General features: G+C 44.4%; 1 protein-coding gene across 1 annotated transcript; it reads left to right on the plus strand.

Moving 5' to 3' along the window:
* The first annotated feature begins 473 nt into the window (after window positions 1-473).
* On the plus strand, window positions 474-13,443 carry LOC135567667 (uncharacterized). The gene is made up of 13 exons (XM_065014965.1): window positions 474-769; window positions 853-942; window positions 1,199-1,618; window positions 6,258-6,689; window positions 7,897-8,331; window positions 9,360-9,791; window positions 10,003-10,461; window positions 11,009-11,275; window positions 11,392-11,649; window positions 11,748-11,993; window positions 12,241-12,462; window positions 12,730-13,071; window positions 13,170-13,443. The coding sequence occupies exons 1-13, from the start codon at window positions 474-476 to the stop codon at window positions 13,441-13,443; spliced, it is 4,173 nt and encodes a 1,390-aa protein (XP_064871037.1).
* The last annotated feature ends 336 nt before the right edge of the window (window positions 13,444-13,779 follow it).

Below are 13,779 nucleotides of genomic sequence, written 5' to 3' on the forward strand. Positions count from 1 at the left end.
GGAGAGAGAAGAGAGAGAGGGAAGAGAGAGAGAGAGGGAAGAGGGCGAGAGAGAGGAGCGAGAGAAAGGAAGAGAGAGGCGAGAGAGGAAAGAGAGAGAGGAGGAAGAGAAATAGAGAGGGTAAGAGGGAGAGAGAGAGGGAAGAGGGAAAATAAACCAGAGTTGTGCAGCATCACCACTATCAAACTGCCCCCAGAGAGTCTCCTTTCTGACTGCTGATGCAAAGTGGCAGCACACGGTGAAGGCTCCGTATAAAACTACACATGTTGGTGAATCTGGGAACATTTATCAGCCCATTTCCTGACATAACTAATGTTGCATTACTAAATGTCACAGATAAATAATGTTGCATTACTAAATGTCATAGAAATTAAATGTTTCTAAAATCAAATCAAAATTATACCAAATCACATTATGTAAATGTATAACTACTTCATATATCTTTATCTATGACTGGTTTCATGTGTTCATCCATGTCTGAATCAGCTGTTACTGTCCTTGTTGCAGTTTCTGTCCACGGAGGTCCTGATCCCTCAAAGCAGATCAAGTTCCTGGTGGATCTCCTGTCTCAAGCAGCAGAGTGGGAGGAGCAGACAGGAGAGAAGACACTGAAGCTGGTATCATCAGTGTGGACTTACAGCACCTTTCCTTATTGCCATGGAGACAATTATAAACAGAGTGATTTCCTGTTGGATCTGTACTCACATGTGAAGGACTATGAGACTCAAACAGGCAAGAGTGTCCTTCCAGCATTACAGACAGTTTACCAGTTAGCCAGTCCTGCAGTCTGGTCCATAGACCTCTCAGAGAGAAAGGCCTCCCTCCTCCTAGAAGTGCTGAAACTCCAACCAGAGAAGAAACCAGTAGAGCTGAAGGCTGGTCAGATGAAGAGAGTGAAGTGAGGATTTTCCTTCAGTGTCTGTCCTACATCTCACAGCTGAGGTGAGTGAGTTTATCCAACAAGAGTCCATATATCACTGACCTGGTGTAGATAGTATTCATGTTTTACACTGTCTTTATCTTGTTAATACATTAACATATGAAGAAGCTGTGAAACTCTAAAATTCCAATTCATAGTTGTATTGTTTTAAAAGATTGAGTCATGTGGTGCTATTAGTTTTCAGTTCCCAACCCTGTTACTCATATCAGTCCTCATCACTCACCTGTTTATCATCTCTGTTTTAAAATGTCTGTTCAGATTTCCTCTACTGAAGGATAATATAGAGACAAGAAAGAGAGAGAAGACATTCCTACTGAATCTGTGTCTTCAAGCAGCTCTCCATGAGAGAGGAACCATACAAACAACTGTAGAGAAAGTGTTGTTGCTGTCTAAAGTTTATCACTTTCAGAAATGTGATTTCCTGCTGGATCTGTACTCACATGTGAAGGACTATGAGACTCAAACAGGCAGGAGTGTCCTTCCAGCATTACAGACAGTTTACCAGTCAGCCAGTCCTGCAGTCTGGTCCATAGACCTCTCAGAGAGAAAGGCCTCCCTCCTCCTAGAAGTGCTGAAACTCCAACCAGAGAAGAAACCAGTAGAGCTGAAAGGCTGGTCAGATGAAGAGAGTGAAGTGAGGAGTTTCCTTCAGTGTCTGCCCCACATCTCACAGCTGAGGTGAGTGAGTCAGACATTTCAGGGATTGTAGTTGTCTGTCCCTGTTTTCCCTTTTAGTTTTATCTTGTAGAAATAATTAAATATACAAGTGTTTGGTATGCAGTCTTTGTAGTCATGTATTTTAAGGAACAAAGAAGTGAGATGAGTTTAGAAAGATGGTCATTGTATTAACCCTGCCATGTCACCATCAGAAATGAATCATATCTCTCACGTATTCATCTATTTGTTGTTCAACTGTTCTTGCCAGACTCCTCCACATCATCAGAGAGATCCCCTGAGGAGAGGACAGTGGAGAGAAGACATTCCCTACTGAATCTGATAAGAGCTCTCCATGAAGAGGATCCATCAAACACCTGTAGAGAAAGTGTTGTTGCTGGAAGTATATCACCAATCAGCCATGTGATTTCCTGCTGGATCTGTACTCACATGTGAAGGACTATGAGACTCAAACAGGCAGGAGTGTCCTTAGCAACAAGTTTACAGTCAGCCAGTCCTCATCTGGTCCATAGAGGATCTCAGAGAGAAAGGCCTCCTCCTCCTAGAAGTGCTGAAACTCAGAGAGGAAACCAGTGAGCTGAAGGGCTGGTCAGATGAAAACAAAGTGAGGAGTTTCCTTCAGTGTCTGCCCTAATCTCACAGCTGAGGTGAGTTGGATCAGTACAGTTCAGAGATTGTAGTTGTCTTATAGAGGAGCCTGTAGATTTCTGCACAAGAACAAACTAAACAGAAACATACTGTTTGGAAAATATGCAATCTTTGTGGTCAGGATTTTAATTAAGGAACAATTGAAATATGATGAGTTTAGGGCAAGATGGTCATTGCCATTTTACCCTCATAATGTCACCAAGAAATGCATATCATATCTCTCTCAAAACTATTTGTTGTTCAACTGTTCTGCAGATTTAAAGCACTGGACAGGGTCAGAGAAGATCCCCTGAAGAGATGGACAAGAGAGAGAAGACATTCCTAAGAATCTGATGAGAGAGCTCTCCATGAGAGAGGATCCATACAAACACCTGGAGAAAGAGGATGAGTCTGAAGGATAAGAGAGAAATGTGATTTCCTAAGAGAGACATGGAAGGGGAAAACTCAAACAGGCAGGAGTTTCCTTCCAGCATTACAGACAGTTTACCAGTCAGCTCCTGCAGTCTGGTCCATAGACCTCTGAGAGAAAGGCCTCCCTCCTCCTAGAAGTGCTGAAACTCCAACCAGAGAAGAAACCACATGAATGGCTGGTCAGATGAAGAACATTTATCAGCCTTTCAGTGTCTGCCCTACATAAGCTAATGTTGCATTACTAAATGTCTTGATAAAACATTTGACATTACTAAATGTCATAAATCATGTGAATTTTTAAAGGTCAAATCAAAATTTTGTTACCAAATCAGGTATTATGTAAAAGGAAAACTAGGATAGAGAGATACCCACTTTACCAGACACACATCCATCAGCAGAAGAGACTGTTACCTGTCCTTGTTGCAGATAGCTGTGGAGAGAAAAGATAAGACTCACCATATAAAACACAGATCACAGCACAGGGGGAACCCCACCAATAATACCTCATACAATAATGATGGCAGAGCAATTTAACAGCAGCTTCATAGAAACAATTTACAAGAATGAAAGTCATCAACATGAGAGGATTTGTATCAATCAGTGTTGACCTCCCAGTGGAGGAGTTTCCTTATGGTGGGGGTCATAGACAAACAAACAAAGTGATCTTCTGGGCTGTCATCTGTACTCACATGTGAAGTTCAAATAACAAGACACAAAAAGGCAAGAAACCTCCAGCATTAAGCCAAAATGTCAAGTCAAATACGCCAGGCCTGCAGTCTAGTCCATCCACGCTGAACTCTCAGAGGGAAGAGGCCTCCTCCAATCCTAAAGTGATGAAACTCCTGGAGAGAGAAGAAAGAGAGAGGGATGAAAGGCTGGTCAGATGAAGAGAGGGATGAGAGAGAGAGAGTTTCCTTCAGAGTCTGATATCTCAGAGCATGAGAAGAGTTGGAAAATAAACAGAGTTGTGCAGATCACCACTATCAAACTGCCCCCAGAGAGTCTCCTTTCTGACTGCTGATGCAAAGTGGCAGCACACGGTGAAGGCTCCGTTAAAAATACATGTTGGTGAATCTGGAAGTTTGTCATCCCATTTCCTGCAGTAACTTAATAATTAAATAATACACATTACTAAATGTAAAAAGATGCAATGTTTCTTTGTGGTCAAATGTTAATTAAAACAAATGAATTATGATGAGTTTAGAAAGATGGTCATTGTATTTTACCCTCCATAATGTCACCATCAGAAATGCATATCATATCTCTCACATATTCATATATTTGTTGTTCAACTGTTCTTGTTGCAGTTTTACTCTCCAGAGGATCAGAAAAGATCCCCAGAAGAAAGGACAAAGAGAGAGAAGACATTCCTACTGAATCTGTGTTTCAAGCAGTTCAGACGGGAGGAGCAGACAGGACAAACAATTGTAGAGGTAAAGTGTTGTCAGCACCTTTCTAAAGTATATCACTTTCTGAAATGTGATTTCCTGTTGGATCTGTACTCACATGTGAAGGACTATGAGACTCAAACAGGCAGGATGGTCCTTCCAGCATTACAGACAGTTTACCAGTCAGCTCCTGCAGTCTGGTCCATAGACCTCTCAGAGAGAAAGGCCTCCCTCCTCCTAGAAGTGCTGAAACTCCAACCAGAGAAGAAACCAGTAGAGCTGAAGGGCTGTTCAGATGAAGAGAGTGAAGTGAGGAGTTTCCTTCAGTGTCTGTCCTACATCTCACAGCTGAGGTGAGTCTGAACATGTGTGGTGGTTAGTGATTATGTGATGCTAGTGGTTATTATCTTGTAGAAACATTTGACATATAAAACTTCAAGTGTTGGTAAATCTTGCAGCAGTATTGTTAGAGAGGGGTAAAGGTAGAGATTTTGTTGGGGTGCCAGACAGGTATTAACCCTGCAGAAAGGAAAAGAGTAGGATAGAGAGAGACCAGACACACACACATCAGCAGAAGAGACTGTCTAGACTGTAGCCTGTTAGCCAGATAGCCAGTGGAGAGAAAAGATAAGACTCACCATATAAAACACCCATCACAGCACAGGGGGAACCCCACCAATAATATCTCATACAATAATGATGCCAGAGCAATTTAACGGCAGCTTCATAGAAACAGTTTACAAGAAAGAACCCAGTCATCAACATGAGAGGATTTGCAGTAATCTGTATTTACCTCCCAGTGGAGGAGTGCAGAGGGTATGAATGGTGGGGGGTCATAGACAAACAAAGTCCTTAAAATGTCCACAATCTTCTGGGCCACATGTCATTAGTACCACATATATACAGTTCAAATAACAAGACACAATAAACTGGCAAGAAACCTCCCTTTAACTAAAATGTCAACCCAAATACGTCTGGCAGGGCAATGATTGTCCATCCACGCTGAACCTCAAAGGGAAGAGCATTGAAAACAATGATAAAGTCTGCTGCAGTGTAAAGTCCTGGAGAGAGAGAGGGGGAAGAGAGAGGGAAGAGAGAGGGCGAAGAGAGATGAGGAGGGAGAGAGAGGGACAAGAGAGGGACTGAGAGAGAGAGGGAGAGAGAGAGAGAGAGGGAAGAGAGAGAAGAGAGCGAGAGGGAGGAGAGAGAGGGAAGAGAGAGGGGGACGAAGAGAGAGGGGGATGAGAGAGAGACGAGAGGGGAGAGGGGGAGACGGAGTGAGGGGGAGAGAGAGGGACGAGGAGAGAGGGAAGAGAGGGATGAGATCGAGAGAGGGGAGTGAGGGAAGAGAGAGGATGGAGAGAGAGAGGGGGAGAGCGAGGGAGGGAAGAGAGCAAGAGAGAGAGGGACGAGAGAGAGGAGAGAGGGACGAGAGGGGAGAGCCAGGGCGGGAAGAGAGCGAGAGAGGGACGAGAGGCGAGGGACGAGAGGGAAGAGAGCGAGAGAGGAAGAGGGAGAGAGGCTGAGGGAGAGGGAGAGAGAGGGAGAGGACGAGAGAGAGGGAAGAGAGAGAGGAGAAGCGAAAGAGAGGGGCGAGAGAGAGGGAAGAGAGAGAGAGGGAGAGAGAGAGGAAGAGAGAGGGAAGAGAGAGAGGGAGAAGAGAAAGAGAGAGAGAGAGTGAGAGTAAGACAGAGAGAGCGAGAGAGGAAGTGAGAGAGAGAGAAGTAAGACAGAGAGAGCGAGCGAGAGAGGGTGAAGAGAGAGAGAGAGGGAGAGAGAGGTAGAGAGAGGGGGAGAAGAGAGCGAGGGGAATAGAGAGAGAGAAAGAGAGGGAAGAGGGAGAGAGAGAGAGCGAAGAGGGAAAATAAATCAGAGTTGTGCAGCATCACCACTATCAAACTGCCCCCAGAGAGTCTCCTTTCTGACTGCTGATGCAAAGTGGCAGCACACGGTGAAGGCTCCGTATAAAACTACACATGTTGGTGAATCTGGGAACATTTATCAGCCCATTTCCTGACATAACTAATGTTGCATTACTAAATGTCACACATAGATAATGTGAACGTCTCTAAAATTAAACCAAGATTAAACCAAATCACATTATGTAAATGTATAACTACTTCATATATCTTTATCTATGACTGGTTTCATGTGTTCATCCATGTCTGAATCAGCTGTTACTGTCCTTGTTGCAGTTTCTGTCCATGGTGGTCTGATCCCTCAAAGCAGATCAAGTTCCTGGTGGATCTCCTGTCTCAAGCAGCAGAGTGGGAGGAGCAGACAGGAGAGAAGACACTGAAGCTGGTATCATCAGTGTGTTCTTACAGCACCTTTCCTTTTCTCAGTGGAGACAATTATAAACAGAGTGATTTCCTGCTGGATCTGTACTCACATGTGAAGGACTATGAGACTCAAACAGGCAGGATGGTCCTTCCAGCATTACAGACAGTTTACCAGTCAGCTCCTGCAGTCTGGTCCATTGACCTCAGAAAGAGAAAGGCCTCCCTCCTCCTAGAAGTGCTGAAACTCCAACCAGAGAAGAAACCAGTAGAGCTGAAGGGCTGGTCAGATGAAGAGAGTGAAGTGAGGAGTTTCCTTCAGTGTCTGTCCTACATCTCACAGCTGAGGTGAGTCTGAACATGTGATCCTAGTTGTTATTATCTTGTAGAAACATTTGACATATTAAACTTCAAGTGTTGGTAAATCGTGTAGCAGTATTGTTAGAGAGGGGTAAAGGTAAATATTTGTTGGGACGTCAGGCAGGTATTATCACTGCAGAAAGGAAAAGAGTAGGATAGAGAGAGACCCACTACCAGACACACACACATCAGCAGAAGAGACTGTCTAGACTGTAGCCTGTTAGCCAGATAGCCAGTGGAGAGAAAAGATAAGACTCACCATATAAAACACCCATCACAGCACAGGGGGAACCCCACCAATAATACCTCATACAATAATGATGGCAGAGCAATTTAACGGCAACTTCATAGAAACAATTTACAAGAAAGAACCCAGTCATCAACAGGAGAGGATTTGCAGTAATCTGTATTACCTCCCAGTGGAGGAGTGCAGAGGGTATGAATGGTGGGGGGGTCATAGACAAACAAAGTCCTTAAAATGTCCACAATCTTCTGGGCTATATGTCATTAGTACCACATATATACAGTTCAAATAACTAGACACAATAAACTGGCAAGAAACCTGCCTTTAACTAAAATGTCAACCCAAATATGTCTGGCAGGGCAATGATTGTCCAGCCACGCTGAACCTCAAAGGGAAGAGCATTGAAAACTATAATAAAGTCTGCTGCTGTGTAAAGTCCTGGAGAGAGAGGAAGAAGGAGATGGAAGGAGAGAAGAGAGAGGGAAGAAAGAAGAGATGGATGAGAGAGAGAGAGAGAGGGATGAGATGAGAGAGATGGGGAAGAGAGGAAGAGAGAGAGATGGGGAAGAGAGGATGAGAAAGGAAAGAGAGAAAGAGAGACATGGAAGAGGGAAAATAAACCAGAGTTGTGCAGCATCACCACTATCAAACTGCCCCCCAGAGAGTCTCCTTTCTGACTGCTGATGCAAAGTGGCAGCACACGGTGAAGGCTCCGTATAAAACTACACATGTTGGTGAATCTGGGAACATTTATCAGCCCATTTCCTGACATAACTAATGTTGCATTACTAAATGTCACACATAGATAATGTGAACATCTCTAAAATTAAATACTTTAACATATAACCAAATCACATTATGTAAATGTAAAACTACTTCATATATCTTTATCTATGACTGGTTTCATGTGTTCATCCATGTCTGAATCAGCTGTTACTGTCCTTGTTGCAGTTTCTCTCCAGACTGGTCTGATCCCTCAAAGCAGAACAAGATCCTGGTGGATCTCCTGTCTCAAGCAGCAGACTGGGAGGAGCAGACAGGAGAGAAGACACTGAATCTGGTATCATCAATGTGTTCTTACAGCACCTTTCCTTATCGCCATGGAGACGATTCTAAACAGAGTGATTTCCTGTTGGATCTGTACTCACATGTGAAGGACTATGAGACTCAAACAGGCAGGAGTGTCCTTCCAGCATTACAGCCAGTTTACCAGTCAGCCAGGCCTGCAGTCTGGTCCATAGACCTCTCAGAGAGAAAGGCCTCCCTCCTCCTAGAAGTGCTGAAACTCCAACCAGAGAAGAAACCAGTAGAGCTGAAGGGCTGTTCAGATGAAGAGAGTGAAGTGAGGAGTTTCCTTCAGTGTCTGTCCTACATCTCACAGCTGAGGTGAGTCTGAACATGTGTGGTGGTTAGTGATTATGTGATGCTCGTGGTTATTATCTTGTAGAAACATTTGACATATAAAACTTCAAGTGTTGGTAAATCTTGTAGCAGTATTGTTAGAGAGGGGTAAAGGTAAAGATTTTGTTGGGGTGCGAGACAGGTATTAACCCTGCAGAAAGGAAAAGAGTAGGATAGAGAGATACCCACTACCAGACACACACACATCAGCAGAAGAGACTGTCTAGACTGTAGCCTGTTAGCCAGATAGCCAGTGGAGAGAAAAGATAAGACACACCATATAAAACACCCATCACAGCACAGGGGGAACCCCACCAATAATACCTCATACAATAATGATGGCAGAGCAATTTAACGGCAACTTCATAGAAACAATTTACAAGAAAGAACCCAGTCATCAACAGGAGAGGATTTGCAGTAATCTGTATTACCTCCCAGTGGAGGAGTGCAGAGGGTATGAATGGTGGGGGGTCATAGACAAACAAAGGCCTTAAAATGTCCACAATCTTCTGGGCCACATGTCATTAGTACCACATATATACAGTTCAAATAACAAGACACAATAAACTGGCAAGAAACCTCCCTTTAACTAAAATGTCAACCCAAATACGTCTGGCAGGGCAATGATTGTCCATCCACGCTGAACCTCAAAGGGAAGAGCATTGAAAACAATGATAAAGTCTGCTGGAGAGAGGAGATGGAAGGGAGAGAAGAGAGAGGGAAGAAGGAGAAGAGATAGATGAGAGAGAGAGGCGAGAAAGAGAGGGATGAGAGAGAGAGAGGGACGAGAGAGGGAAGAGAGAGAGAGATGGGGAAGAGAGGATGAGAAAGGAAAGAGAGAAAGAGAGAGTGGTAAGAGAGACATGGAAGAGGGAAAATAAACCAAAGTTGTGCAGCATCACCACTATCAAACTGCCCCCCAGAGAGTCTCCTTTCTGACTGGTATATCTTTATCTATGACTGGTTTCATGTGTTCATCCATTCTGAATCAGCTGTTACTGTGCTTGTTGCAGTTTCTGTCCATGGTGGTCTGATCCCTCAAAGCAGATCAAGTTCCTGGTGGATCTCCTGTCTCAAGCAGCAGAGTGGGAGGAGCAGACAGGAGAGAAGACACTGAATCTGGTATCATCAGTGTGTACTTACAGAACCTTTCCTTATCGCCATGGAGACAATTCTAAACAGAGTGATTTCCTGCTGGATCTGTACTCACATGTGAAGGACTATGAGACTCAAACAGGCAGGAGTTTCCTTCCAGCATTACAGCCAGTTTACCAGTCAGCTCCTGCAGTCTGGTCCATTGACCTCAGAAAGAGAAAGGCCTTCCTCCTCCTAGAAGTGATGAAACTCCAACCAGAGAAGAAACCAGTAGAGCTGAAGGGCTGGTCAGATGAAGAGAGTGAAGTGAGGAGTTTCCTTCAGTGTCTGTCCTACATCTCACAGCTGAGGTGAGTGAGTTTCTCAGAGATGTGTCGTATTGTTCCAGCTATTTATCTGGTTTATAAAACATCTGTTTATCCATTAGTCTGTTTCTGCCATTCTGCCATGTAAACATTATTAACATCATTATTATGTGTCTGTGGGTGATTCCTCTGCATTACTTATCCAGAGAATCCAGGATAACTTGTATTAACTATGTTTGTCTGTCTTCTCATTCAGGTTGTTTGTTGGTTATGGTGAAGAGAAGAAGGCCTGGACATTTCTGTCTAAACTCAGTGTTGCTGCAGCTGAGTTTGATACGGAGACAGGAGAGAATATCTTAAAGACATTATCCTCCATATGCAGATACATATATGGTGAAGATGATGATGATGATGATGATGATGATGATGATGGTAAAGATCCATTTAGAGAGAGTGATTTCCTGCTGGATCTGTACTCACATGTGAAGGACTATGAGACTCAAACAGGCAGGAGTTTCCTTCCAGCATTACAGCCAGTTTACCAGTCAGCTCCTGCAGTCTGGTCCATAGACCTCTCAGAGAGAAAGGCCTCCCTCCTCCTAGAAGTGATGAAACTCCAACCAGAGAAGAAACCAGTAGAGCTGAAGGGCTGGTCAGATGAAGAGAGTGAAGTGAGGAGTTTCCTTCAGTGTCTGCCCTACATCTCACAGCTGAGGTGAGTCTGAACATGTGTGGTGGTTATGTGATGCTAGTAACATTTATACTAAGATTTCAAATGTTACTAAATGTCGTACATTTGGTTTTTTTATTCATATATTTTTCAAAACATAACAAATGTTGCTGTTGTGTTAGTAACACCGATATTATGGAGTTTAGTCAAATATTGTTCATTTATCTTAATTATGTGATGCATTTGTCTTTTAGAAACCTTGTTTACCTTTAAGAATCTGAACGTTTATATTCAGAATATCTAATCTATAAAACCAAATGTCTTGTATATTATGTAACTTTCTCTGTGACATGGAATTATATTTCTATATGACAGGCAGGTCTTCATGTACAGTGAGGTCAAAGTATTGGTACATGGACACCTTTGTTATTTTGAGGTTAAAGGTCATTCTGTCAGCTTTAATGTCAAGGCATTTTCACCGTTTAGAAAGTGCTGGACTACAGAGCCAAAATAACAAACAATGTGTCACTGTCCCAATACTTTTGGACGTCACTGTCTCCTAAATGTCTGATTTGATGTTTTGCTGTTTCAGCTGTGGTGATGACAGGTTCTTCCAGACTGTGTGTGAATCCATCCCTGTGAGGTCCAGAGAGGAGGACCAGCAGATGGCCTCTCTCCTCCAGGCCTTGGGCTCCACCCTGTCACTGGGAGGAGAGTTACCCAGGAAAACCTGCAGGTCTGTGGGGAGAGTCCTGGGTCTCTGTGCCTCCAGAGTGGACCTCACTCTCACCCCCAGCAAGATCTCTCTCCAAGGAGCCGCACTTCTTTTGAGACATGAGTCAAAGCTCCACAAGCTCAGGTATGTTCAGGAAGAGAGCTTTTACAGGTCTATTCAATCGTTTATTTTCTTATTGAGTATTTATCTGACAAGGTTTCTCTGTTTCAAGTGACTTGCATTTTGTCTTTTCATTCCAGGCTCGGTGTGGGTATGGCAGTGAAACTGTCCAGACTGGTTAGGAGGACAGGGAGAGGTGCTACTCCACTGACTGTCCGAGAACTCTCCCTGGTCCTAAAGAGCAGCCAGCCTCCAGAGAGAGTGTTATCCAGGGCTCTGAGTAGTGTGGCGTCCCTGCTGAGACTCTGGAGAGTTCAGTGTCTGGACCTGACTGACTTCTGCATCCAGGGTCACTCTCTCATCACACTGCTGTGTCACCAGGGACCTCTCTCTCTCAGGTCAGTCTGAAGCTGATGTTTTTTAAAAGTAGAAATAGTAACGTCATTCATGTGTTTTTCTTCATATTTCTGACTGCCTGTATGTTCCAACCTCCTAGACTGAATTCAGACACTCTGCAGCAGCTGACTGTAGTTGTGTATGAAGCTCAGGACAAGGACTTGACTCAGTGGTTCCTAGAGAAGGTTGGTGGAGACCTGACCTCCTGCAGGCTGGACTGGGAAGTGCTTCTCTCTCTACTGCAGCATTCAACCCACAACATCACTGTGGACCTCAGGAAGAACCGGCTCCTAGAGAAGAACAGCTCAGATCTTCTCCCCTTTCTGGGAAGGGTTACTCTCAAGAGGTGGTTGAACTTCTTTCTCTGTTCAGACTTTCTAGAAATAATAAAATAACTATTTGTATCCAGTGACATGTTGTTCTGAGTTTTCCTCTGTAATATCATTAGGGTTTTATTCAAGAGGTGGAAGATCTTGATTCCATATTTATAGTCTTTAATTATTAATGTTCTATCCAGCCAGTTGTTACTATGTGACTTATCCTTTATAAAACCTTGACGTAACCACAACAATCCTTTCGTCATGTTTGTTCAGGTCCAGTTCCAGCTTTGTAAAGTCCACCATCAGACAGATCTATGACAGTAGAGACAGTGACTGTGTGTCCAGTTTGTTGAGGTCTTCAGACCATTGGATCAACCTGAACAGCAGAGAGCTGGACAGAGTGGACTGTACTGCTCTGTGTTTTACCCTGCAGCACAGCCACCAAGTCAAAGTCAACCTGCTGTGGACCTCCATACCACCGGGGGGAGATAGAGAGCATCCTGCCTCTTCTGGACAGAGTCTCCCAACTCAGGTTTACTTGGCACACTTTGACCCTGCTAGAATGGATAGAACTATGAGGCTTTCCACTTGCTGACTGATTTAACCTCTAACCCTAACCTTAGTGTAATGTACTAACCTTAACCTCAGCTAGGGGCGGAATTGAAGGGGAACGCCTGGGAGTTGACCTGACTAACAGAGTTGTAGTGTGTTTATCAGTGTTTTAATGTGTGATGGTGTAAGTCTCTCTCTGTCTCTCTGTAGTGTTGACAGGAGGTTACTGCTGAGTTTCCTCCAGTGCTGTGCTGCCTCTCAGATCCAGCAGGGGGCACCATCATCACCACCAACAGCAGTATGGCTGCTGAGGTCTCTGCACTACAGACTGGACTTCTCCTGCTCCTCCTCTGTGGACCTGTCAGTTCAGGACCAGGAGAAGGCTCTGTGTCTGACCACTGACCACTGCAAGGCCATCAACTCTGTTCTGAAGCAGAACCAACATGGCACCCCGCTGGTTCAGAACCAGGTCCAGCTCATCCTAAGAGACTGTAAGGTGGAGGACAGAGCACTGAGGGAGCTGCTTCCCATCCTGCATATTGTCAAGCTGAGGTTAGACACACAAAGACAATAATTTGACCAACTAGTTTATCAGTGGGAGTTAAACCTACTCTGTGTCATAATGTTGTCTCTGCTTCTTGTCCTCTCAGTCCCAGCAAAGCTCTGCTACTTCAGCTGCTGGACCTTGTGTGTGAGGGGATTGAAGAGGGGCTGCTGAGGCATGCAGAGTCCCTGTGCAGAGCCCTGGATGGGGAGCTGGACCTCAGTGAGACCAGGCTGGACCAGAATGCCTGTGGATCTCTGGCCCTGGTTCTGGAACACTCAGAGGGTCTGTCAGAACTGGACCTCAGCCACTGTCAACTCACAGATCACCAGCTACAGCCCCTGATCACACACCTGCATAAAGTACAAGTCCTGGAGTGAGTGGCTTTCACTGTGTGTGTGTGTGTGTGTGTGTGTGTGTGACACTAGATGACAAATGTCTGACCACTCGTTCTCTCTCTCTCTCTCTCTCTTTCTCTGTCTTTCTCTGTCTCTCTTTCTCTCTCTGTCTCTCTCTTGCTCTCTCTCTCTCTATCTCTTGCTCTCTCTCTCTGTCTTTCTCTGTCTCTCTCTCTCTTGCTCTCTGTCTCCCTCTCTCTCTCTCTCTCTCTCTCTCTCTCTCTCCCTCTGTTGTAGCCTGAGCCACAATGACATCACTGATGCTCTGACTGACAGAATTCTCCAACTGGTCTCTACCAACACTTCAATACACACCAT

The sequence above is a fragment of the Oncorhynchus nerka genome, unplaced genomic scaffold, assembly GCF_034236695.1.
Source record: "Oncorhynchus nerka isolate Pitt River unplaced genomic scaffold, Oner_Uvic_2.0 unplaced_scaffold_1862, whole genome shotgun sequence".
Lineage (NCBI taxonomy): Eukaryota > Metazoa > Chordata > Actinopteri > Salmoniformes > Salmonidae > Oncorhynchus > Oncorhynchus nerka.